The 23261-nt window shown below is 33.2% G+C and overlaps 4 protein-coding genes across 6 annotated transcripts; 2 read left to right on the top strand and 2 right to left on the bottom strand.

Annotated features, from left to right (window-relative positions):
• Positions 1-357: 357 nt before the first annotated feature.
• LOC127243980 (flavonol 3-O-glucosyltransferase F3GT2-like) lies at positions 358-3208 on the bottom strand. The gene is made up of 2 exons (XM_051264248.1): positions 2612-3208; positions 358-1363 (listed from the first exon to the last, which is right to left on the bottom strand). Exons 1-2 carry the CDS (start codon positions 3084-3086, stop codon positions 474-476), a joined length of 1365 nt encoding a protein of 454 aa, XP_051120205.1. The 5' UTR covers positions 3087-3208; the 3' UTR covers positions 358-473.
• Positions 3209-7320: 4112 nt separating this feature from the next.
• On the top strand, positions 7321-10122 carry LOC127243964 (uncharacterized). Its single transcript, XM_051264225.1, has 5 exons — positions 7321-7699; positions 7933-7983; positions 8751-8884; positions 9487-9587; positions 9690-10122. Exons 1-5 carry the CDS (start codon positions 7358-7360, stop codon positions 9869-9871), a joined length of 810 nt encoding a protein of 269 aa, XP_051120182.1. The 5' UTR covers positions 7321-7357; the 3' UTR covers positions 9872-10122.
• Positions 10123-10755: 633 nt separating this feature from the next.
• LOC127243762 (probable serine/threonine-protein kinase PBL28) lies at positions 10756-13186 on the bottom strand. Its single transcript, XM_051263926.1, has 8 exons — positions 13087-13186; positions 12431-12994; positions 12273-12299; positions 11736-12182; positions 11546-11661; positions 11185-11445; positions 10901-11101; positions 10756-10824 (listed from the first exon to the last, which is right to left on the bottom strand). The coding sequence occupies exons 1-8, from the start codon at positions 13184-13186 to the stop codon at positions 10756-10758; spliced, it is 1785 nt and encodes a 594-aa protein (XP_051119883.1).
• Positions 13187-19195: 6009 nt separating this feature from the next.
• On the top strand, positions 19196-23125 carry LOC127243959 (violaxanthin de-epoxidase, chloroplastic-like). Of its 3 annotated transcripts, none has more exons than XM_051264217.1 (6): positions 19196-19304; positions 19897-20183; positions 20260-20426; positions 21182-21278; positions 21358-21749; positions 22486-23125. In XM_051264217.1, exons 2-6 carry the CDS (start codon positions 19917-19919, stop codon positions 22976-22978), a joined length of 1416 nt encoding a protein of 471 aa, XP_051120174.1. In that variant the 5' UTR covers positions 19196-19304; positions 19897-19916; the 3' UTR covers positions 22979-23125. The 3 variants fall into 3 exon arrangements, with proteins under 3 accessions (XP_051120174.1, XP_051120173.1, XP_051120172.1); XM_051264216.1 differs by having other exon boundaries at positions 19200-19304; positions 19883-20183; XM_051264215.1 differs by having other exon boundaries at positions 19233-19326.
• Positions 23126-23261: the final 136 nt, after the last annotated feature.

The raw sequence follows: 23261 nt of genomic DNA on the forward strand, positions 1-23261 counted from the left end.
TTTTTTTAAAAAAATTATACATTTTAATCTCATTTTAAATTTATAATTTTTTAAAATTTTAATTAAACTAATTAATTATTTTAATTTTAATTTATAATTATTTTTATTATACAATAATTATTTTCACTAATATATTTTTAATTATTTATTAATTACATCTATTTAAATTATATACTCCCTCCGTCCCATAAGAAGGATACTATTTTTTATTTTTGTCCGAGTTTAATATTCTACCACCTTATAACTTATAATATATTACATAAATATCAATTACTTTTTTATCATAGAGATATTTTTGTTCTTTCTATTATATATCAATGTAATGTTAATATTAAAAAATTTACGTGAAAAAAAAAATAATAAATATATTTTATAATTTTAACACAATTTTTTTATATTCACATAAAAAATTAATTCATGTACCTTTATTAATTTATTTAATAGAAAGGGTGTCCCTAATTCAATATAAAAATTCATTTGGAAATGCCAATTATTTCCAACAATTTCTTGAAATTCTTAGTCGAACTTCCATCATTTCCAACTGCCTTTTCAGCTTTCTCCTTCATCTTCACAACATTCTCCCTGGCGTCATCTCCCTCCCTCGATGACATCATCCTCTGCAAAACCCTAACCGTTTCATCCTTCCTGAAAACTCCATCCCTAACCCTAACCCCAATCTTCCACGAATCCTCCACCATTTTTCCGTTCAGCTTCTGGTCGCCGAAGAACGGCCGGCAGACCATCGGAACGCCGCCGCAGATGCTCTCCAGAATCGAATTCCAGCCGCCGTGAGTGACGAACAACCCTACGCTTCCGTGCCGGAGAATCCACGGCTGCGGCGCCCACGGCACCACCCGTCCGTACTCCGCCGTCCGCCGGAGAAATCCTTCCGGCAAAGCCTTCGCCGCCGCCTCCTTCAGAGACCAGAGGAATGGGAATTTACAAAATTCTAGGGCTTCGGCGAGCGCGAGGAGCTCATTCTCCGGCGGGACGATTACCGTCCCGAAGCTGACGTAGATCGCCGATCTCGGCGTCGGTAGCTTTTCCAGCCAGGAGAGGCAGCCGGAATCGTCGCCCGGCGGCGGCTGCGGCAGGCGGCGGAGTGCCGCCGGGCCGACGCTGAGGAAGTGGTTGAATTTTGATTTTAGGTCTTGCGCGACGATAGGGTCGATTTCCTCGAAGGAATTGAGGACGACGGCGGTGGATTTGGGGAGTTTTTCGACCATGTTGTTGATCGTCGCGGCCAGCGGCGACGGATTCCGGTCGTCGATGAAAATTTCCGGCTGGAGATCAGCGATTTGCAGCGGCGGGAGGCCTGGAGGAGTGAATGACAGAACCTGTTGAATTGATTCTCCGGTGGCCTCTGCAAGACGAAGGTTTAGGCTCTGTTTAGGTAAAAGTACGATTTACATTTTTTAAAAATATTTGAAAAAAAAATAATAATTCTTTATTTTTATTTATGTTGTTTATGTTAAACGTTATCATTTTTAAATACACTATTCATTCTATTTTTTTTAAAAAAATATCAAATCAAAAATATATTTTTTATTTTTTATATTATACTAAAAAATCAATGTTACATTAAAAAACATCATATCAACACTTATTTATATCACATCATACAATTATTCAAATTCAAAAATTTTACTATTCAAATCCCGACTCAAAATCCAAATCCCCAATCAAACACACCCTAAAATGATTTTCAACTGTCATTTTCTTCACCACGAAATTTCGATTAATGTCACGGTACTAACATTTTGCTTTCTCATTAGATTTTTAGTAAATAATATGATTATGTATGTAATAAATAAATAAATAATAATTTACTATTTTTAAAAATTTCCAATTAAATGGTGTATTTAATTTTATATTTTGAATTGAATAGTAATATGAAATTATTTTTTAATTTTTATAATAATATATTTAATTCTTGAAATTTGTACTGTAAATAAATTTTAAAAATATTAAAAGGAGATATAGCAAAAATGAGGGGTTTGAGGCTCCAATCCAATTCCAAATCTTCCCATTTTTTGCAGTTCTCTATAGTGTGGTTTCATTCTATTTTTGGAGTAAATTAGTTTCTGATATTTTTGTTATTTTTTAAGGTATATAGTGTAATTTTATTTATTTTAAGAATGATTTATAATTTTATTATTTAAAAATTAGTATGTAATTAAAATTAGAATTTAATTTATAAATATAAAAAGTTATATAAAATAATATAAAAAAATATATAGGAAATGTAATTTTTATAGTAAAAATTAAAATTTATGATTATAGTAAAATTATTGATATTTTCTGCAGCAAAAATAAAGTAATGAGTCAGAGAGAATCTAAAATTATATAAAAAAAAATATGTGAATTTATTTTTTATTTTAATTTAAATAAATTTTTTTAAGTGAAATATATGTTGACAATATAAAAATAATAAATATATATAATATATTATTTTTTAAAAAAATATGTTAAAAAATTTTGGTAAAGAAACTAACTAATTTTATTTCGAAGAATTTTATTCAAAGAATTGTTTGAATATAAAATTATTATATAAATAAATAATAATAATAATAATAATAATAATAAAACACATTAATAAACTTATCCTTACCCGCGGGTGAGGCGACAGCCTTCACGATTTCCTGAGTGTACATGTGCGTCGCCAGTGCGCACGCGGCGGCGGTCCAGAGCGCCACCCACGGGATCCGCCGGTTCGCCGCCAAATCGGCGGCGAACCACAGGAACGCGTCGGTGATCAGGCATCCGATGCCGACGCCGGCGGCGCGTTCCGCCTCCTCCATGCCGGCCTCGAAGTTCCCCGGCGACGCTGCAAGGAACAATCTAATGGCTTCCATATGGCTGGCGGCGGCGGCGGCGCCCTCCGGCGCGCCGTCCCGCACGTCGTACGCCTTGATATTGGGGGACACGTGGTCGGCCAGGATTGCTCGGTTGCAGTCGGCGGTGTTGAAGAAGGAGAAGCAGGTCCCGGGACTGGACTCCGCCAGCTGCCTGACGAGGGCCAGGAGCGGCGCCGCGTGGCTGCCGAACGGGAAGGCCAGGACCCCGATGTGGGAGTGGTAACCCATGTTGTTCGATCGACGATGATGGAATCTTCTAGAAGGTTGTCGGCGGAGATGATTCAAGTAGTGGTGACTGATATGTATGTATATGTGTATATATACACATCCATAGGTTTGTTGTCTAGATGGTTTGTTGTCTTTTAATTTAATTTAGTTTTTTATTTATTTATTCTTTTCGGTGTTTTCAAAAGTACGAATTTGTTTGTAAAATCATTTTTACTTAATATTATTCTTAGTATATTAATATATAAATAAAAGATTTTTTTTTTGCTATTAGTGTAAAAAATAATGACCGTAATAAAAATGAAAAAGTAGAGATAATTTTAGATATGATTATTTATGAAAATAAGATTATTATTTTGAAATTAAAAAAAAGTATTTATTAGGACGGAGAGAGTATATATTTTTTTGGTGTTTTCAAAAGTACAAATTTGTTTGTAAAATCATTTTTATTTAATATGATTTTTAATATATTAAAAATATAATATATATATTTTATACTTTTTTTTTTTAAGTATTGAACACAAAATATTAGTATTTATATATTATTAATTTTTATATTTAATATAAAAAACTAAATTAAAGCACTAAATAAATAATTTTGTATCTGTAAAAACTGTCTTTTTCCAATTTCTGTTTATTTTAAAATAAGAGTGTTAGTTTTATAATTTAACAATTGTATTACATATTTAATATAATAAATATTTTTATAATTTATAATATATTAAATAAATATTATTATTTTTATATATAACACAAGACATACATTTGTCTTTTTTAACTACAGAATAATATAATATTAATATTAAAAAATTTACCTGCAACAAATAAATAATATTTTTTTTAATGAAATTGTAGAAATAATAATTTAGTTTTTTTTTTTGGTATTTTAAGATTAATAAAAATTATTTTTTTTTTTGGTATTTTAAGAATAATAAAAATTTTATTGATAGTTAGTGAGAATTATATTAAAGCATTTTTCAGTTTTGTACTTACTCCATTTTATCATAAATGACTATTTTTTTTAGTCTATTTTATTTAAGATGATTTTTTTTTGGGTAAAATTAATTATTTTAAATATAATTAATAAATATAAATTATTTTAATGAAATTTCCAACCCTTTATGCATGAGACTCTTCCAATTTTTTTTTTTATTTTTCTCAATAAATAAATATATTTATTTAAACCTCTTCAATTTTATAAAATATAAATAAATATATATATTTTTTATTTATAATATATATTTTTTTTACAAAATAATATTCATTTATATATTTTTTTATTAAAAACATATATTTTTATTTTTTTAAAAATTATAATATTAGTATTTGCAGGTGTGTTTTATTATAGGGGCTGGGGGATGGGTGGTGGTAGTTGGGGTAGTATGAAGTATTATGATGAAGGGTGGCTAACGGAATTCCACGTGGCTCCGGAGGTTTGCTCGTGCCTACCAAACCTTCAGCGGTGGTTGTGCCTGGCCCCCTTTAAATTAATAAATACATATATACATATATTGTTTTTTTTAAAAAAAATAAAATAAAATTGGGGCTATATATATATTGACCGATCTATATCAGGGCTTAGGGCAGTTGTCTCTCCAAGTCCTAATTTTCTTTTTTCAAAGTGTAATTTTTTTTAATTTTTTATTTAGCAATCAAATTTACTTCCTCAATTTGGAATTAATATTCTACATAAATCTCCATTTATTATTATTTTAATTTATAATAATATATAATATTTTTATTTACAAATTTATTATATAAAAAATAAAATATTTTCTCTTAAATATTGTTTCATTTTATTTTTTTCTTATTTACAATCACATTATAGTGTTAAAAAAATAGATGAGAAAGTTCTTATATTATTTTTTGTACACATAGAAACAGTGGAATGTTTGTTTCAAATAAAAAACAGACTCGAAATAGGTTGAAACTAAAACTAAACGGTAAAAAAATGAAACAAATAAACATAACAATTTTGCCCCCCAAGCCGCAAGGCTGGTTCCGTCACTGTATATATATATATATATTAATAAATAGGTAATACATGACTCCCTCAGTCTCGTAACAAAATATTCATTTTTTCATTTTGAGTCCGTCCCATAATAAGTATTCATTTCTTTTTTTACAACTGAACTATATATCTAATATTATAAATACTCTTACAAGTTACAATATATTACACAAATGTAGTTATTTTTATATCACACATACTAATAAGATTATTTTAGTCATTTTTACTTTATTCATACTATATTCAAATATAATACTAATATTTCTAAAACTACGTGCAAAAAACAAATAAATATTTAATTATGAAACGAAAGGAGTATATAAATGAAAAAATATCAATGGTTCTGTTTACTTGAAAGATTTTATGTCTATTTTACCATTCTAATTTTATTTTTTTTCCCTCCAAATCAAACATTCATTTTTTTATTTATTTTATTAGATTAAAATCTAGTTTTACATCCAAAACATCACATCAATACATATTTATATCACATTAAACCACTAATTCAATTCAAAATTTTACTATTCAAAATCAAAACTCAAAACCAAAACCTCACAAGTAAACACATCTGGAGTCGAAAACACAGAATTCTAACAAAATTCTCAATAGGATCGGAAACAACAAGGCTTTCACTGGAGTCGAAAACACAGAATTCTCACACGGAGCCGGAAAACACAAAATTCTTACCGGAGTCGGAAAACAAGGAGACTTCTCAATGCAATCAAAACATTGAAAAATAAATTTAACGAACGACCAATTGCAAATGAATTTAAATTTTAAAAAATCTCCATTAACACCATAAAAATAAAAAAATAAAAAAATAAAAAAATTGGAAAACCTCCAAATACATCTCATGTTGGATGAACCCGTAAAAATGTGAATTAGTAAGGTGTATTTATTTCAGGAATAAAAGTATGTTCTGATATCATATTAGGTGTAACGGTTATTTACTTCTTCTATGATGTGCAAGTTTCTTTTAAATGAGTGAGTACTTTTATGGTGTGTTTGTTTGAGGGATTGGATTTTTCTTTTACTATTCATCTAATTTTTTCCCCCCAAAAAATATTTTGTCATTTCATACAAAAATGATACGAGGAAGTACAAACTTTGATCTACTAATAAAAAATGCAGATACTAGAAATAATATTAACTTTCTATGTCATTAATAATCATTTATTTTGTTTTAATATTAAATTAATATTATTTTATTATTTGAGTAATTTTATTGATTTTTTAATTAAAAAAATAATATATATGATTATTATTATTATTTTTTAAATATGTGTTTAAATATTTTAAATACTAATATGACACTCACTCTGTCCGCCTCAAAGGTTACCTTTTGCATCATTATATTTAACATTAAAAATATTTTTATATTTATATAATTTTTTTTACAAATGATATTATATTAGTACTATAAAATACTAACAAAAGTATTTTTATCATTTTTTTTATTTGCACTACATTTTAATATGATAATTAATATTTAAAGATCAATATTAAAAAAAAATAAATATAATCTTTAGAGTATGACGAAAATAATATAAACTGATTTTAACAAAACAAGGTAATTTTAAATATTGATAAAAATATTTATTTATTGAAAAAAAAAAATATTTTTTTAAAAAAAGAATAAATCATGCATATAGTAAATTGTGCGTATTTAAAATGCACAATTTTACTAAAAATACAAAATACGCTAACTATTGTGAAATGAGGAAAAAAATATTACTCTATAAAGTGTGTTTACTTGTAAGATTCTGATTTTTAGTTTTGGTTTTAAATAGTAAAATTTTGAATTGAATAATTATTTGATGTGATATAAATATGTATTGATGTGGTAATTTGAATGTACTATTAAATTTTTAGTATAATAAAATAAAAAAAAAAGAATTTTTGATTTGATACTTTGAGAGGAAAGAAAATTTAAAATAGTAAAATAATGGATAAAATTTCACAAGTAAATACACTAATATTTTAATTATAAATATATTATTTTTTGAAAAATATATACAATTTTTAAATTTTTTGTTTTTTGGGCTCTAATCAACACAGCAAAATACACATCCACAGCCGCTGCCGCCCAGTTTCTTCCTTCTAAAACGGTAACCCAACCGTATGAAACCCGGTTCCGTTCGATTCGGTGATTTCCGATTCAAATCTGAACCGTCGGTTCGGACCTCCGGTTCGAAACCGGTTGGGGAAGTCTGATTATATCTACCTCCGTCTGTGTTTCCGAAGCAGGCTTCCGACACGAGCGATGATTCCCTGCAGCGCCCTACGCACTGCAGCTTCTCTTCCACCGGCGCCGCTGATTTCACCGACCTCACGCGGCGTTACTGGCTTCAACATCAGCCCCAGATTTCCGAGCCGAGGCGGCTCCTGCCGGAGAGTTTCCTGCTCACTCGAAAATTCCGATGTGTTTGCGGCGGCGTCTCAAAATTCTTCGGAAAACGGCGGATTGGTATCGGAGCCGAGGATTGGGAATGGATGTTTTAAATTTGAAGTGAGAAGTCCGTTTGTTCCAGCTCGTATAATATCAGTGCCAAGGCTGAGTTTGACCGATCAGGCTTTCTTGCTTTTCGCATTTATTGGCTCCACGGTAATGTGATTTTCTTTGTTTTTGATCGACTGCATACATTGTTTTCGCGTTGATAGTGTTTTTTCGTTGGCTGCGAAGATTTGTTGTTCTGCACATGTTCTCATTTTGTTATTTACAGCTTATTTTGACCTATAATTTGCGTCCTGTTTCTACCAATCACTTGATCTTCCTTATTTATGCTAATAAGTTTTACACAATGAAATAATGGAATTTGTTATTTTCATGTTATGCAGACTTGTTTAGCATTCACCAGCTTAGTTGTTGCAGCTGTGCCGACCTTATTTGTAAGTATACTGTGCTATATTTTCCATAGTTTGTATTGGATATTTCATCGAGTGTATTTTTTAGACTTTAAGGGGACTTGTTGCAGTATCTGTTTGATATTTCATCATGCCACTGATATTGATTGCATATACAAATGATGGTGTATAACTAATAGGCTATGTTAAGGGTGGTTTTGTTTTTGGTTTGGATGTTTTGAATTTGAAAACTTTTGAATGGAAATGGGTTTTGTATGTGACTTTTTAATAGGAAAGGTGTTGGAGATGATGTTTTCAATGGAAAATAGGTTTTAGATTTGAAGTCTTCAATGGAAAATAAATTGTAGGTTTGATGTATTGAATTGGAAGTAGGTTTCGGATACTTATTAGTCTTATTTTACTGAGATCACATAGTGCCAAAGCAAGATTTAAAACACAAAGTATTTTTAACTAGGATTGATATAATTTGGATAACTTGGTAATGCGCTGGTCCTGAGTCTCCAAGCTTGCGAAATGCTTAAACTTGAATGAAAGGCCTGCTACCTTTTGGACAAAATATGAACCTAACATTTGCTACCTATGCTTTGCACTATTTTTCCTGAGAGCTTAGTGGGACTTTTTAAAGGCATTTGAGAAAAGCAAAAAAGAAAAAAGATGCGAAACTGAAACTCAGTATGTTGTGAAGGAGTTGCTAAGCAAATGAACAATAAAGAATAAGTCCAATCTTTTATATGTGTTGCTATAAATATTGGGCATGGAATTATGGTTGTTTGGCTTCTTTTGTGTTATAGGCAATGCGGAGGACAGCAATATCTCTAGCAAAGTTGGCTGATACTGCTCGTGAGGAGCTTCCCAGTACAATGGCTGCAATTAGGTTGTCTGGCATGGAAATCAGTGATCTCACTCTAGAATTGAGTGACTTAAGGTATTAATACAGTTCTCCATTATTTCACAATATGCTAATTGGAGTTGTTGTAGAAAACTAAAGAGCTCTTGTAATTATTGAGTTTTTCTTTCTCAAAATAGTAGATTGATCAAGTTATATGTATTTTGTTGTCGTGTAAATGTGACTCACTTAAAATTGCACCTGTAGAAATTATCTTGTCTTATAATTCATGCTTTTGAGCATACATAATAGTGTATTACTTAGTATAATATCTAATAAACCAGTCAATGTTGGTGGGAATCAAATCAGGTAATGAATGCACGCACAATCTCATGACAAGCTGCAGCATTTGTATGGATTAGTAGTTCGTGGGTTAGGTATGAGATCAGTATAGCTTTGCTATTCTCAATGTTAAGGGAATGATAATTCATTCTGTATAAGTTAATAATTAGATGTAGATTGTATGGCAATGCATCTCTTTAGACAAGAAATATGTGTAAAGAGTGATATTGTGGTACCATTCAAAGCTGGGGAATGCTCCATTTTTTTCTTTTTTTTACAAGTACATTAATAGCTACCATGATCATTTACAAGATTCAATTGCTCTTACGTTAAATATTCTGTGATATTGTTGCTCTCAGCCAAGAAATTGCAGATGGAGTCAATAAATCTGCCCAAGCTGTGCAAGCTGCAGAAGCTGGAGTTCGACAAATAGGTTCACTTGCTCGTCAACAAACAATGAGTAAGATATTCCTTTTTTAAATAAGTGTTGTACTAGACTCTAACTCTTATATGATATTTCTTTTTGAGCTGGAATTTATCAGTTACACTTTTGTTTTGAAAGCTATGATTCAGGAAAGGGCTAGCCTCCCAATAATCTCATTACAACCAGTAGTGGCTGGGGCTGCGAAGAAGACTTCTCATGCTGTAGGTCAAGCCACGAAAGCTTTCTTGAATATCATATCTCAAGGTGAGAATAACTCGGTGGGTGAAGATGCAATCTCTGAAGACAGGATAGACATCTAAAGAAATCCGTTGATGTACTGATTTACAGTTGGAAACTACAAGTGATACATCATTCCTAATTTGGTTGCATAAGCAAACAAATTTCGCTTCTTAGTTCTCTACATATGAAGATGATGCAAAAATCTTTGTAGCATTTTCTCTTGTGTATAGGTCATTATCTTTCCACAATAATGGGGATATTAGCCAAGTGGAACAGATATTCTTTATCCATATAAAGTTTGTTTGAATTGATTGTGTATGCTTTAATGGTATCCGGAAAACTGTTAGAATCAAAAGAAATTGTTGCAAGTCAAACATGAATAGGGAAACAGGCTTGCTTGGTTTTCAAGCAGGTAGTTCAGTTGCGATTGGATTGGTCAATGCAAAAAGATTCCAATTGATGGACAAGTGTAAGTATGAGTTATATTGTACCAGATTAGTTTCCTACATTAGTGTTGATTCATAATCAATTAGATTATTTTTGTATTAAATTGTTTGGAATTTAATATTGGAGCAAAATTTGTAGTTGAAAGCTGATAGCCTTGGCAAGGGAGGTGCAAAGATATGGTATTTTACTGCATTTTAACTTTGAATGTTGTTGGTCCCTTTCTTATAAGTTAATGTGATAGCATTACTTTGTTTAGCACCATTTTTTGAGTTTGGTTCAGACTGCATGTATGAGGTAAAGGATCCATGGATTTAATTTGTGTGTTGAAACTGTGCAAAATTTGTCCTTAAATATTTTCATTATAATTACATGAATTGCCTCCCTCCTATCATGTCTACTACGCCACTTTTTACATCATTACTTCTGTTATTTGTTTGAGGCATCTCAAGCAAGGTCGAGAAAAATCTCCAGGCCGAGGGGCCTCAAAAGGCTTGAGATGCATACCACATATCATTTTTCATGCTTGAATGATCTCTTGTGATTTTGATGGTGTTGCTTCTAACATGTTCTTTTCCTGCCTTGCTTTCTGCAGTGGACAAAGTAAACGTGTTTAGTTAAGACTGTTGCTAATAACATGGATATATCTTGACGATTGAACTAACCATCTCCAGCCTTGTGTTTTTCCAAGCCTTCTCCAGCTCTTCATAAACCAAATCTATTGTGGGGCGGCCTGTGCTCGAACTAGCTACACACAACACTGCAATCTGCAATATGGACTCAAAATCCACGCTGACAACATTTCCTTTCATCTTGGGGTCTTGAAAATCGGTTAGTGGTCTTTTACCCATGTTGACATCCTTTGCCTGCAATTTTAAATAATTCAATATGCATTTTCGATGACTTTGAGAAATGACTGGTATGTGTTGATGCATTGAGAAAAGACAACCTTTCTTGTGAGTTGATCCCGGGCGTCTAGATCTAGTTCTATCACTCTCTGCCCTGATAAAAGTTGCAAAGTGACAATGCCGAAACTGTATATATCACTAGCACAGGTCAGTTTTGCATTGCTCATATATTCAGGATCCATATAACCTATTGTTCCCCGAACATCTGTGAACACTTTGCTCTCTTCCATGCCTAACATCTTTGCGAGTCCAAAGTCTGATAGCTTAGGCTCCATGCTATGTGTTAATAGAATGTTTGTTAGCTGCAGAGAAAAGATTCACCTTTAACTGTCAAAACTTTACAGATTTAGATCTACTGGAACAAAAACATACAGATCACATCATGAACTATTTTGGATTTGCCTTAATGTCTCTGTGCACAATGCATCCGTCAATGTGACTGTGGAGATATTTGAGTCCGGATGCACAATCCCTCAGGATTTTTACTCTCATCTCCCATGTTAGGCTGGTGTCTTTCCCTGCAGGTAGATGATAAAGTGCAATCACAACCCAATCGAAGTGTAAAGGACATGTTATTAGTAGAAAGCCATACTTAGAAGATGCTGGGCTAGATTCCCTTTCGAGCAATATTCGTAGACTAAATACTGTTCGCCATCATCAATGCAGCAACCAAAGAGGCATACGAGGTTAGGATGTCTGACTCTTGAAAGCCCATCAATTTCTCTAGTAAATGAATCTGATGTGTTATTCTTGTATAGCTGTTTGATTGCCACCAGCTGTCCACTCGGAAGCATGCCCTTGTAAACCTGCCCGGCACTGCCTCTTCCTAAATACTTCTTTTCATTCCCGTAATTAATTGCATTCTCGATCTCAACTTTGGAGAACCTGTAGAGCCCAGAGCATGTGTCTTCTATGCTTTTGCTTAGTGCAGACTTCTTCTTCTTCTTTTGGTTCTTTGTCACATATTTTATCAGTGTGATAACAGCTGCTAATGCAATCATCACCAAAATCACTGCTAGGAGAGCTTCAGCCGCTCCGCCTGATCCACAATTTATTGTATAAGAATTAGTCACGTTTATCCTAATTTGAGTATGAATTTAAATTGACCTCTGGAATGAAATCTACTTACTTGGGAGTCTTATGTAATTCTTTGATTCTGTAGAAGATAGCGAAAAATGTAAATAAAGTAAAGATCAGTTAAATTGATTATGCATACAAGTATGTGCAGCAGGTTTGTGTGATAAAAAAAGTGCCAAGAATCTCGGGCAGAATGGATGCTAGACGAACCTGGAACAGCCAGAGCAGATAGGCACCTAATGAAGTCATCGCTCTCAGAGGTATCATTCCTTTTTCGAGCTATAAATAGCACAATAAGGCCAAGTAGACACGCTGCCTTCTCTGTCCGATTACTTGCATCGACTTCCAACAAAGTTGAAATCTGATTCATTTTCGCCGATAATGCAGATGTGCAGCTTCCGCATGCAGCATCAAACGGAGAAGTACTGAACTTGGAGCACTGCTCATCAAAATCCTCGTCATTGATGCTCGACAGAGTAAGTGTCGAACACGGGCTGCTACCATAGTAGAAACTGTCAAACCCACAGGTCTGAATTGACACGTTGGGCTGGCGCCTGAACGGTCCGCTGCAGCTATTCCATTGATCTTGGCTGATGAAGATGTTCCCAGCAGAATTGGCGGTTGCATGGAGGGCTAAAGCGTGGGAGAATACGATGAGAGCATTTTGACAGCAGCTCGTTTTCGGCAAGCCGTTCCAGTCCTTGAGATTTTCTTGGACATTACGGCATCCTCCTATTGGTCGATAAGGGTAGGAAGTGAAGTTTAAAATGCAGGCTGCAATAGAAAGAACATAAGAGTACACTGAACTAAGTCCTCTTTGCAGGAATACACGACGAAAATCGCGAAAAAGTTCGTAGGAAACGAGCAACCTGGATCCTCCGGCGATGGAAACGAAAGGACTCCAGCGCAAAGAAGAGTTGTCAAGAACAAAAAGGTTAGTGTAAACTTCAGACATCCTCCTTCCATTTGTCTTCCTGTCGTAGTAATCTGATTTGCATGAGAATTCTGTGTTATTTTTTGTTTTTTCCTGAAACTTGCTAAGAAGTAGAATATATGAACAATGGGTGTGATCATTTATAGGCCAATGTAGACCTCATTCAAATCGAAGGATAAGATTAGAATAATTTATGTGTCGCTATTTTATATGCTTAGTGATTACAACCACCATGAATCCTTGGAATTAACGTTGTATTATTGTAAGAGGGTATGATCTGTATTTTTTTTTTTTTGTCTGGCAGAATAGATTAGGAAAAGAAGTTTAGGTTGCTTCTTTTGTTTTGAATTTGTTAGATGTTTATTGTTAGTTGCTATTAATTGTGAAAGTGTTTTTATGAGGGAATTGTGATATTATTTGGGTGAAAGTAATTTTTATTACTCCCTCTTGTCCGGGCTCTTTATGCCATATAGTCCGGGTACGAAGACTAAAAAATAATAGTATTTTAATATAAAAATAAAGTACGTAAAATGTAAACTGGAAGTATTATGTGAAATTTATAAATAATAAAAAAAGAGTGAGGTAAGTAGAAAAAGTTATTGTAAATATGCTTATTATATGTTCAAACAGGTAATGAAATTTTAGGTGGATAAAGTTTGTTTACTCTATAAATTAATGTATTATATACAAATATAACGAATAACCAAAAAAAGAAATGTGGCATAATTATTCGAGACGAAGTGAGTTTTTATAAATATGAAATTTGAGAAAAAAAAATTAGTGTGTTTTTATTAAAATATGTAGGTATCTTCTTTAAAAATAAGAAGTGTGTGTATGTTTTTTTTTTTTATTTTTTTAAAGAAAACTAATGTGTTGGTAAGTAGGGAATTGAATATTATTTTACATTACTTGGTATTGTCGATGCATTTGGCATTTCTTGAGAATGTATTTGAAAAATGCAATATTATTATATTAGATATTTTAGGATAAGGGGAGGGTTGGCTGTGTTTTTGGAGTTTATTTAGAAGTACAATAATGATTTGATGAGATATAAATCATTTAAGCCAGGGCTAATTAGTATTGTGCCGAGTAGACCTAATAAATAAATGTTAATAGTCCATACATACATTTTATAGTTGAATATTAACATAACATAAATGGTAGGAATTAATCGTGTAGGTAATAGTTTGTACTATGGATGCCATAACATAGGATAACTATATAATATGAACATACAATACATATTAACATTTTATATAACACAGTGTTGTAATTATTTTCATGTGCAGAGTAGTTGTTTATATATTGATTATGACTAATTTGATATGCTCCAACGATATTTTGAATATAAAACTAATATGTATATTGATGACGATTATGGTGCTGATCTAATATAATCATCGACTTGCTATCATCCACACACAAATACAATATATGTATTTGATATGCTTTGATGGTATTTTGAATAGGAAATTAATATATATATTATTGTAGAGTGAGATTATGAAAACACAAGAACACTATTAAAGATGGGTGGCCAAAGAAATGATGATATGCCAAGAGATTGTTATTGAGATGAAGAGATCGAATTGATTTGTTGAATTATCTTATTGTCCTAGACTTGTAAAGAATAAAATCATTTCATTTTATTTTATTTTTATGCTTGAGTTTGGCCTATTATGAACTTGAGCATGGTAATTTAATGTGATTTCGTTGTAATGTAAAAAAAAAAAAAATGGTACACAAGAATGATACTCTTTGTGTTCAAATAAAAGTGTTCATTATTTTTATTTTGATTCATTTTACATAATTTATTTTTTTTTAAAAAAATAATTATATATTTTAATCACATGCATATACATATATGCATATACATATAAATAGTTGATGATGGAGATGGAGCTAAAGTGGAGGTGGGGTGGGGTTGCTTATCGGATCACAAAGCAAAATCACATTAGTAGCATAAAAATATTTGCTGCCGTATTTGCCTCGTCATCCATTAAATGTATACATACACACATATGTATATATAACGTGACTTTATACATACATACGTGTGTATTTTATATATATACATATATGTATGTATACATTCAATAGATGATGATGCAAATAGTGTTGGGTGAGGGTGGTAAGCAACATTGAAAGACTCCTAGACCAATCTGCATAATCCCCTATTTAGTGTATATATACACATATGTGCATATGTAAAAACTCAATAAGTGATGATACAGATGGGGTTGGGTGAGAGTGGGATTGTTGATCTAATCCCGCTTTTGGATCAAATCAACAGCATCAAAAGGCTTTATGCCCATCCACACCATCATCCATTGAGTGTATATATACACGTGTGTATGTATAAAGTGTCTTTATACATATATTTGAGTCTGTTTCTTTAGATCAATTATCCCAAATTACTATGGACTCTGCATTTTTATATAAAGAAATACACCTTTTCCTTTCACAATGCATCCCATCAAACAGAAACATGAAACTCAACAAAAGCATCAATAACCTGATCCTTCGATTTCAACAATCGAACCTATAATTTTCTTGAGTGATCATCAATGAAGGTAACAAAATAAACTGCATCTCTGAAAGACTTTACCTTTAAAGGACCGCACACATCTGAATGGATCAATTCAAGAATGTCTCTCTTCCTCGTATGAGGGTGATGAACAAAGGAAACCCGTGTTTGCTTACCCACAAGACAATGTGAACACTTATCAAACTGAACACGTCTAACACCAGGAAGTAGATTCTTTCTCGCTAAAGTATTAAGTCATTTCTCACTAGTGTGACTCAATCTCCTATGCCATAAGCTCGAAAAACTCTCATTCTGAACTGCATTAATACCATTTGCATAAATAATAGCATGAAACCAATATAAACTGGACTTTTTCTTGCCCTAAGCAATTACCATAGAACCTTTGGTAATCTTCCATTTTCCATCACCGAAATGGCAGGAATGTCTATCATCATCTAACCTACCAGCGGGGACTAGATTCAGTCGAACATCGGGAGCATGCCTCACATCCTTCAGCACTAGTGTGTTACTACTACTGATATCCAAACACATTGTTCATGTGCCTACTACTTTCGCCGAGCCATCATTTCCTATCCTCAAGACTCCAAAGTCTCCCGGAGTATATGATGTGAAAAAATCCCTATTGGCAGTCACATGGAATACAGCTCCACTGTCCACAACCCAACTAGTCTCATTTTGGGTAAGATGAATTCCCTCTTCCTCATACACAATGACGAGATCCTCCGGCATTGTCGTATTCACACAGTCATTGCTCTTATCATCATCTTTCTGCTCATACTTGTTGTGTTTGTCTTTCTGCTCTTTTTTCAACTTGAAACAATACCTTTTGATGTGTCCCCGTTTGCCACAATGACATTCAAGGTCTTTGTATTTTGGCTTTGACTTACTTCTTCTTCGGCTCTTTTTCTCGATTCCCATGATCTCAGCCTATATTCCAACTTCTCCCCCTATTATTCGTAACTAGGATCTTCGAATGAGAAGATGAAGTGTCAAGAGTCTTCCTCCTCACCTCTTCATTCAAAATGACACTTTTGATAAACTTCAAAGTGACTATCCCATCAGACGTTGAATTAGGCAAAGAGACTCTGAAACCTTCCAATGAATCTGGAAGAGTATTAAGTAGCCACAAACCAAGTACCTTATCATCAAACTTCACTCCCATGCCTGACAACTGATCGAAACATCCTTGAAACTCATTTATGTGATCGGAAATGGACTTGCTCTCATGATAACTCAATCGCATAGCCTGCTTGAGTAGAAACAACTTATTGTTGTCAGTCTTCGAAGCATATAAGCTTTCCAACTTGTCCCACAATGTTTTGGCATTGGTCTCATTCACAATATGATTCAAAACATTGTCCTCTATCCATTGTCTTATGAAACCACATACTTGTCGATGCTCCAATTCCCAATCTGCATCACTAGTTTCAACATCAAGTTTTGCCATAGAAAACACTGGCCCGTGTAACTTCTTCACATATAGAAGATCAATTATCTTTCCTTTTCAAACATGATAATTTGTTCCAGCAAATCATTCTTCCTAAGCTCACATCCATTTTTCAATGGTAAATAATACTCCCAAACAACCTTACTCTGATACCACTTTATGTTGCGAGAATACCGGAAGAAGATCAAATTGAAACAAAAAATAAGATGCGAAGTACTCCTTAAGCGTGGTCACGCCTAAGGTAGGGTGTTCAAACTGTTCCACCAAAACTTTTTCCTTCAATCAATTCTCCTTTGTACCAAAGTACGATGAATGATAACCACCAATAAACAACGGAAATAACAATATGAGACACCAAAAATTTTGACGTGAAAAACTCCTTCAAAGTGAAGGACAAAAACCACGAAGCCTATCGCCCGATCCAAGGCAAAATCCACTATATCAAAAAGTTTGTACAATCAAAGATAACCACAACAAAAAGGGCTATCAAACTCCACACCCAATTACAAGAATCAAACTCCAATCACAAGAGATCTTTCAACTACAAATAATCCATTCAAATCCCCAACCAATAATATTCAAAATCGAATTCAAACAAATAGTGATAAATCAATCGATACCAAAAAGAACATCCGAAGATGACGAGACCGTTGATCGGAACCGAGTTGAAGGAATTCTCTTTTGCTTTCCGATTTTCTCGTATGCGTGGAGAACAATTGTCTTTCTCAAACCATGCACCCAATTGGCCCCTCTCATAACTATGACAGCTAGGGCAACAATTGGCGAGGGTGGACTCTTAACTCTTTTGGGTTAATTTAAATTGTTGGGTCTCCTACACATAGAAGGAACCCAAACCCAACAATTAAATAAATATATTTATTTATTTATTTTTATTATATAAAATTTTATTTTATATTTATATTGTATATATTTTGTTGATATATAATATTGCAAATATTTAAACACATTTTAAATTTATTTTAATCAATGTATAATATATTTCTATTACACCATCATTAAATAAATAATTTATACTAACTAAATTCTCGTGTTCAAATAAAAAACATTATCATTTAAATGGGACTAAAGGAGTATATAAAAATTTAAATTGTAAATATTTATATAAAAAATAATATTTTATCATAAATATTAGTATAATTGTATTATATTTTCTCACTCTTTCGTTTTTTTTTTTCTAGTTATTTATTTATTATTTATTTTCATGATCTAAGTATAGTGCCAAGAAAAATTAAATAAGATAGAGTAACTCAAGAAAAATTAAATAAGATAGAGTAACTTATAATCAGTTGAAGTGAATGGAAAAGTTGGTTCTTACAATTTTTTTTTTTTTTTCCACACAAAAAATACCAAACGATCTGATTAAATAAAAAATTTGAAAATTAACTGTTCGGAATATGTTAAAATTAAAATAGAATAGTAAAATAAAAATCAAAAGAACAATTTTGTTCTCCCAAACTAATTGTTAATTCGTAAGTAGCGGCGAATTCAGAAAAAATTTCATTGGTGTCACAATATATAAAGTTAAAATAATAATAATAATAATAATAATAATAATATAAATTTATTTTTGTATATTTATATTTTAAAATATAAATTAATTATTTTATTTGGATTGAATTTAATTATTTGAATATTGGTGATATTTTAAATATTAAAATTTAAACAGTTCATCTAAATTTTTGAGGTAAAAATAAATTTCAAATTTTAAATGGCCACTCTAATTTTTTTTAGTGGTTCTATAATTATTAAATTATAAAAACTCCTTTTTGTGATATAACTAAATATAATGTAGATCCTCGGCTGTTCGTAAGTCCGAATATAGCTCATAGAAGGCCCAGACGGGCCCAGATTTGAATATATATTACTGTGCTTGGTCTGGGCCGGCCCAGCCGATTGAAGAACTCGATAACTAACATAACCGACCCATCCAGCAACTATAATCGGGCTGGGTACCCGGATCCGAATTAACTGATCCACCCGACGGCTGGCATAAGATCACAACGCTTTCAAAGCCCCACTGTGTGGCCAACGCCTCCTTATCACCCTTCTTATCCATCCTCCTTCCGCACACTTTCAAATGGCGCAAGTCCCTCCACAATCGACCAACCCGCCATCCTTCCTGCTCAATTCCAAGGTGCGGACCTTCTCCATTTTCCGTTACGTGTTCTCCTCCTTCAATTTTACATGCATTATTTACCTTTTTATGCCCCAATTTTTACAGTGATGTTATGTGTTGTGAAAGTATGGGAGTGATTGTGTGTTTCGTGCGCGCGAGCCGATTAAGCAATGATTTGGAATTTTATTTTTATTTTTGGAGATATCTGTGAACCTGAAGCTGAAATGGATAGAGTTGAAGAATTGATGTTTACAAAGCTCAATCCCTCATTTTAGCTAAATGGAAGAGTAGTTCAATTATCTAATGTTAGGGCAAGTTTGTTCCTTATCGTGTATTTGATGATTTTCGATCTTCTAACACCACATCTGGAGATATATTTGGCATACTTTAGTCATGTAAGTAAAATAGATACTAGAATGTGATTAAATATCGAAAAGCTTTGAATGTATCACTATGCAACACTCTTGCCCCTGTAAGGGATGTATTGTGAGTCTTATAGTGACTGGAAAATTAATTTGAGCTATAGATAATGGATATCATCTGACGTTTAAGTGAATTATAGGCACAAACGAAATTGATTTTGTGTTTACAATCAGGTTGTGTTTGGCAGTCGTCCGAGACGAAGCAAGAATGGGTTTCCTGTTGTACTCTGGACTGCTTTCTAATGGGAAAAACATTTTCTTGGATAACACTTTGCACCGTGAACGGTATTACTGGAGCGTGGCTGATATCAGCAGAAGTGTATCGGTGAAGTTAGGTCCTTGTAAATGGAACCTACGTCGCGTGAATTTGTTGAAAGTTCATTGTAAAGGAGGATCCAAACATCCAAATGTTTTCTCAGAAGTAATTGATAAGAAGAGTATATCAAGCCATGTTGTTTGCGAAGTTATAGCTGAGGTGAATTCATAATGGCAACCCTTGTTCTTGTGTATTTTATTCAATTGCTACTTTTGTTCAACATACTTTTTTGTAGGTTAAGAAGAAATTAGATTTTCGATGGGCAGTAAATATTGATTTTTGGAAGAAATGGAGCTACATCCGGAGTGTGGCAGCCTTGTTGGCACTTACAATGATGATTGTTCCGATGGCAGATGCTGTGGATGCTTTAAAAGTTTGCTCGTGCTTACTCAAGGGTTGCAGGTACTTTCCCGATCAAAGTTTGCTAGCATTTTTTTGAGGATTGCTTCGAGTTAAAATGCTTCTTGAATATTTCGACTTGGCTATTGCTCATTCAAATCTTGCAAACTAACTTTTATGATGTTCCTGTACTCGTGTCTGCGCCATGTCTGCCTGTGACTGATGATATTTTCATCGAATGAACTTGTTTCTATCTTTTCTATTATAGTTAGTGTTGATGTGCTTTGAATCGAGTTAAAATGCCTCTTCAATGTTTCAAATTGACTATTGCTTGTTAAAATCTGGCAAACTAACTTCTATGATGTTCCTGTACTCATGTCTGCGCCATGTCTGTCTGTGACTGATAATATTTTCATCGAATGAACTTGTTTGGGGGGGTAAATGGGGGCGAAATCACCCTTGCCTGGGGTCTGGGGGGTGGAGTGGCCCCCGGCCTGACGGTATGCAGTATTTGGGGATTCCGAGTTCGTATTGGGATGAATCCATCTGATGTATTCTCTTAATTTATTTGAATAGACTTAGATATGCAATTTAGGTTATCTGTATCAGAAATCGATATTTGTAATATGTAAATGTAGCCGGCCTCAATAAATCTGTTCTCCTCGTTTCTGCCCATGGACGTAGCCAACACGTTGTTGGTGAACCATGTAAATATGTGTCTTTTTTACGTTTCTATTTATTATTCGATCATTAATATATTCTCGATCCTGATTGAAATGAAATTGACTAATTTGTATATAATTGCAATGCTTGTTAAGGTTAGAACTTGCAAAGTGCATAGCGAACCCGTCGTGTGCAGCTAACGTAGCGTGTCTTCAGACCTGTAATAATAGGCCGGACGAGACAGAATGCCAGGTAGTTTCTACATCTTACATGATCCCTGACTTCATTCTTCGGGTTTATAGTTATTTGTGGTCCATTTCTGTTTTTGCAGATAAAATGTGGAGATTTATTTGAAAACAGTGTGGTAGACGAATTCAACAACTGTGCAGTCTCGCAAAAGAAATGTGTGCCGCGTAAATCTGATGTAGGCGAGTTCCCCGTACCAGACCCCGCCATTCTAGTCCAGAAATTTGACATAAATGATTTCAATGGGAAGTGGTTCATAACCAGCGGCTTAAATCCGACATTCGACACCTTCGATTGCCAGCTACACGAGTTCCATACAGAAGCAGGCAAACTCATCGGAAACATATCGTGGCGAATAAGGACTCCAGACACCGGTTTCTTCACTCGATCGACACTCCAGAAATTTGTTCAAGATCCGAAGTATCCCGGAATATTATACAATCACGACAACGAGTTTCTTCACTACCAAGACGACTGGTGAGCTGCCCTCTCTCTCTATTTGAGTTTACAGTTAAATTATATAACACCCTTTATTTTTTAGTAAAAATGCATATAATCCTTTGTGTTAATGTAAAATTTGTAAATAATATCCTCTTTGTCTAAAATTGATATTTAGTTGTAAATATGAATAAAGTTTTATATAAATAAAAGAGGTAAATATATTCAATAGTCATTTTTTAATACTCCCTCCGTCTCTATCTATCAATTTGCTTTTTGCACGGAGTTTTAGAAATATTAGTATTATATTGGGGTGTGGTATTAATAAAGTAGAAAATACTAAAATAACTTTATTAGTATTGTGTGATAGAAAAGGAATATATTGTAAGTTGTAAGGGTATTTTTAATGTTAGTAGAAACTGGATAGATTGTTAAGAGACAGGAGAATATAACAAATAAGTAAATAATCGATTAATTTTCCATTTTATAGTTTTTTAAAAACAAATTGTTATTTGATTTTTACAAAAACTATAAAAATAAAGAATTGATCGATTATTTATTTATTTATTTTATTCAAAAAAGATTATTTAAGATATTTTATCCTTTTATTGTATAAAACTTTTATGATTTAGTTCTGTATTTACAACCAAATATCAGTTTTGGACAAAGAGGGTGTTCTGTGCAAATTTTATATTCACAGGATATTTTATATATTTTTACCCTTCAGTTTACACATCGATAAAAATAATATGTGCGATCTCGATACAACGATCAGGTACATTCTATCGTCGAAGGTGGAAAACCAACCGGACGACTACATATTTGTGTACTACAGAGGCAGCAACGATGCTTGGGATGGTTACGGCGGCGCAGTCGTGTACACAAGAACTGCAGTTTTGCCCGACAGCATTATACCTTCACTGGAGAAGTCCGCAGAAAGTGTCGGCCGTGACTTCAATAAGTTCATCCGGACCGACAACTCTTGCGGGCCCGAGCCGCCGCTGGTTGAGAGGCTGGAGAAGACGGTGGAGGAAGGGGAGGAGATAATCGCGAAAGAAGTCCAAGTTATCGAAGATGAGGTGATCAATACGGAAACAAGTTTGCTCGAGAAGCTGTCGCGGGGGCTTCGAGAGCTCGGAAAAGACCGCGATTTCTTCCTCAATGAGCTAAGTAAGGAAGAAATGGATCTGTTGAGTGAGCTGAAGATGGAGGCCAGTGAAGTAGAGAAGCTGTTCAGCAGAGCTATACCATTGAGAAAACTGAGGTAAGTATGTATCTATATGTCTCTATTTCTTTACTTGTTTATATATAGAGAGGGTGATTTATAATTATTGTTGTTATTATTATTATTATTATGTGCTGAATTTGGGTTAGGAATTATACTTGAATGGTATAACAAATATGTTTGGGTTTAAGTTGGGCCGGATTGGATTGGACCGGTTCGGACTGGACCAGTCTGTTCCGAGTTGAGTTGGGCCGGGTTGAATTGGAGATGAGGTGAGCCGGCCGAAATGATTGGAAGTTAGTCTAAATAGATGTGAATAGAAAAGA

The sequence above is a fragment of the Andrographis paniculata genome, unplaced genomic scaffold (assembly GCF_009805555.1).
Source record: "Andrographis paniculata isolate CXL003 unplaced genomic scaffold, ASM980555v1 Contig98END, whole genome shotgun sequence".
Taxonomy (NCBI): Eukaryota; Viridiplantae; Streptophyta; class Magnoliopsida; order Lamiales; family Acanthaceae; genus Andrographis; species Andrographis paniculata.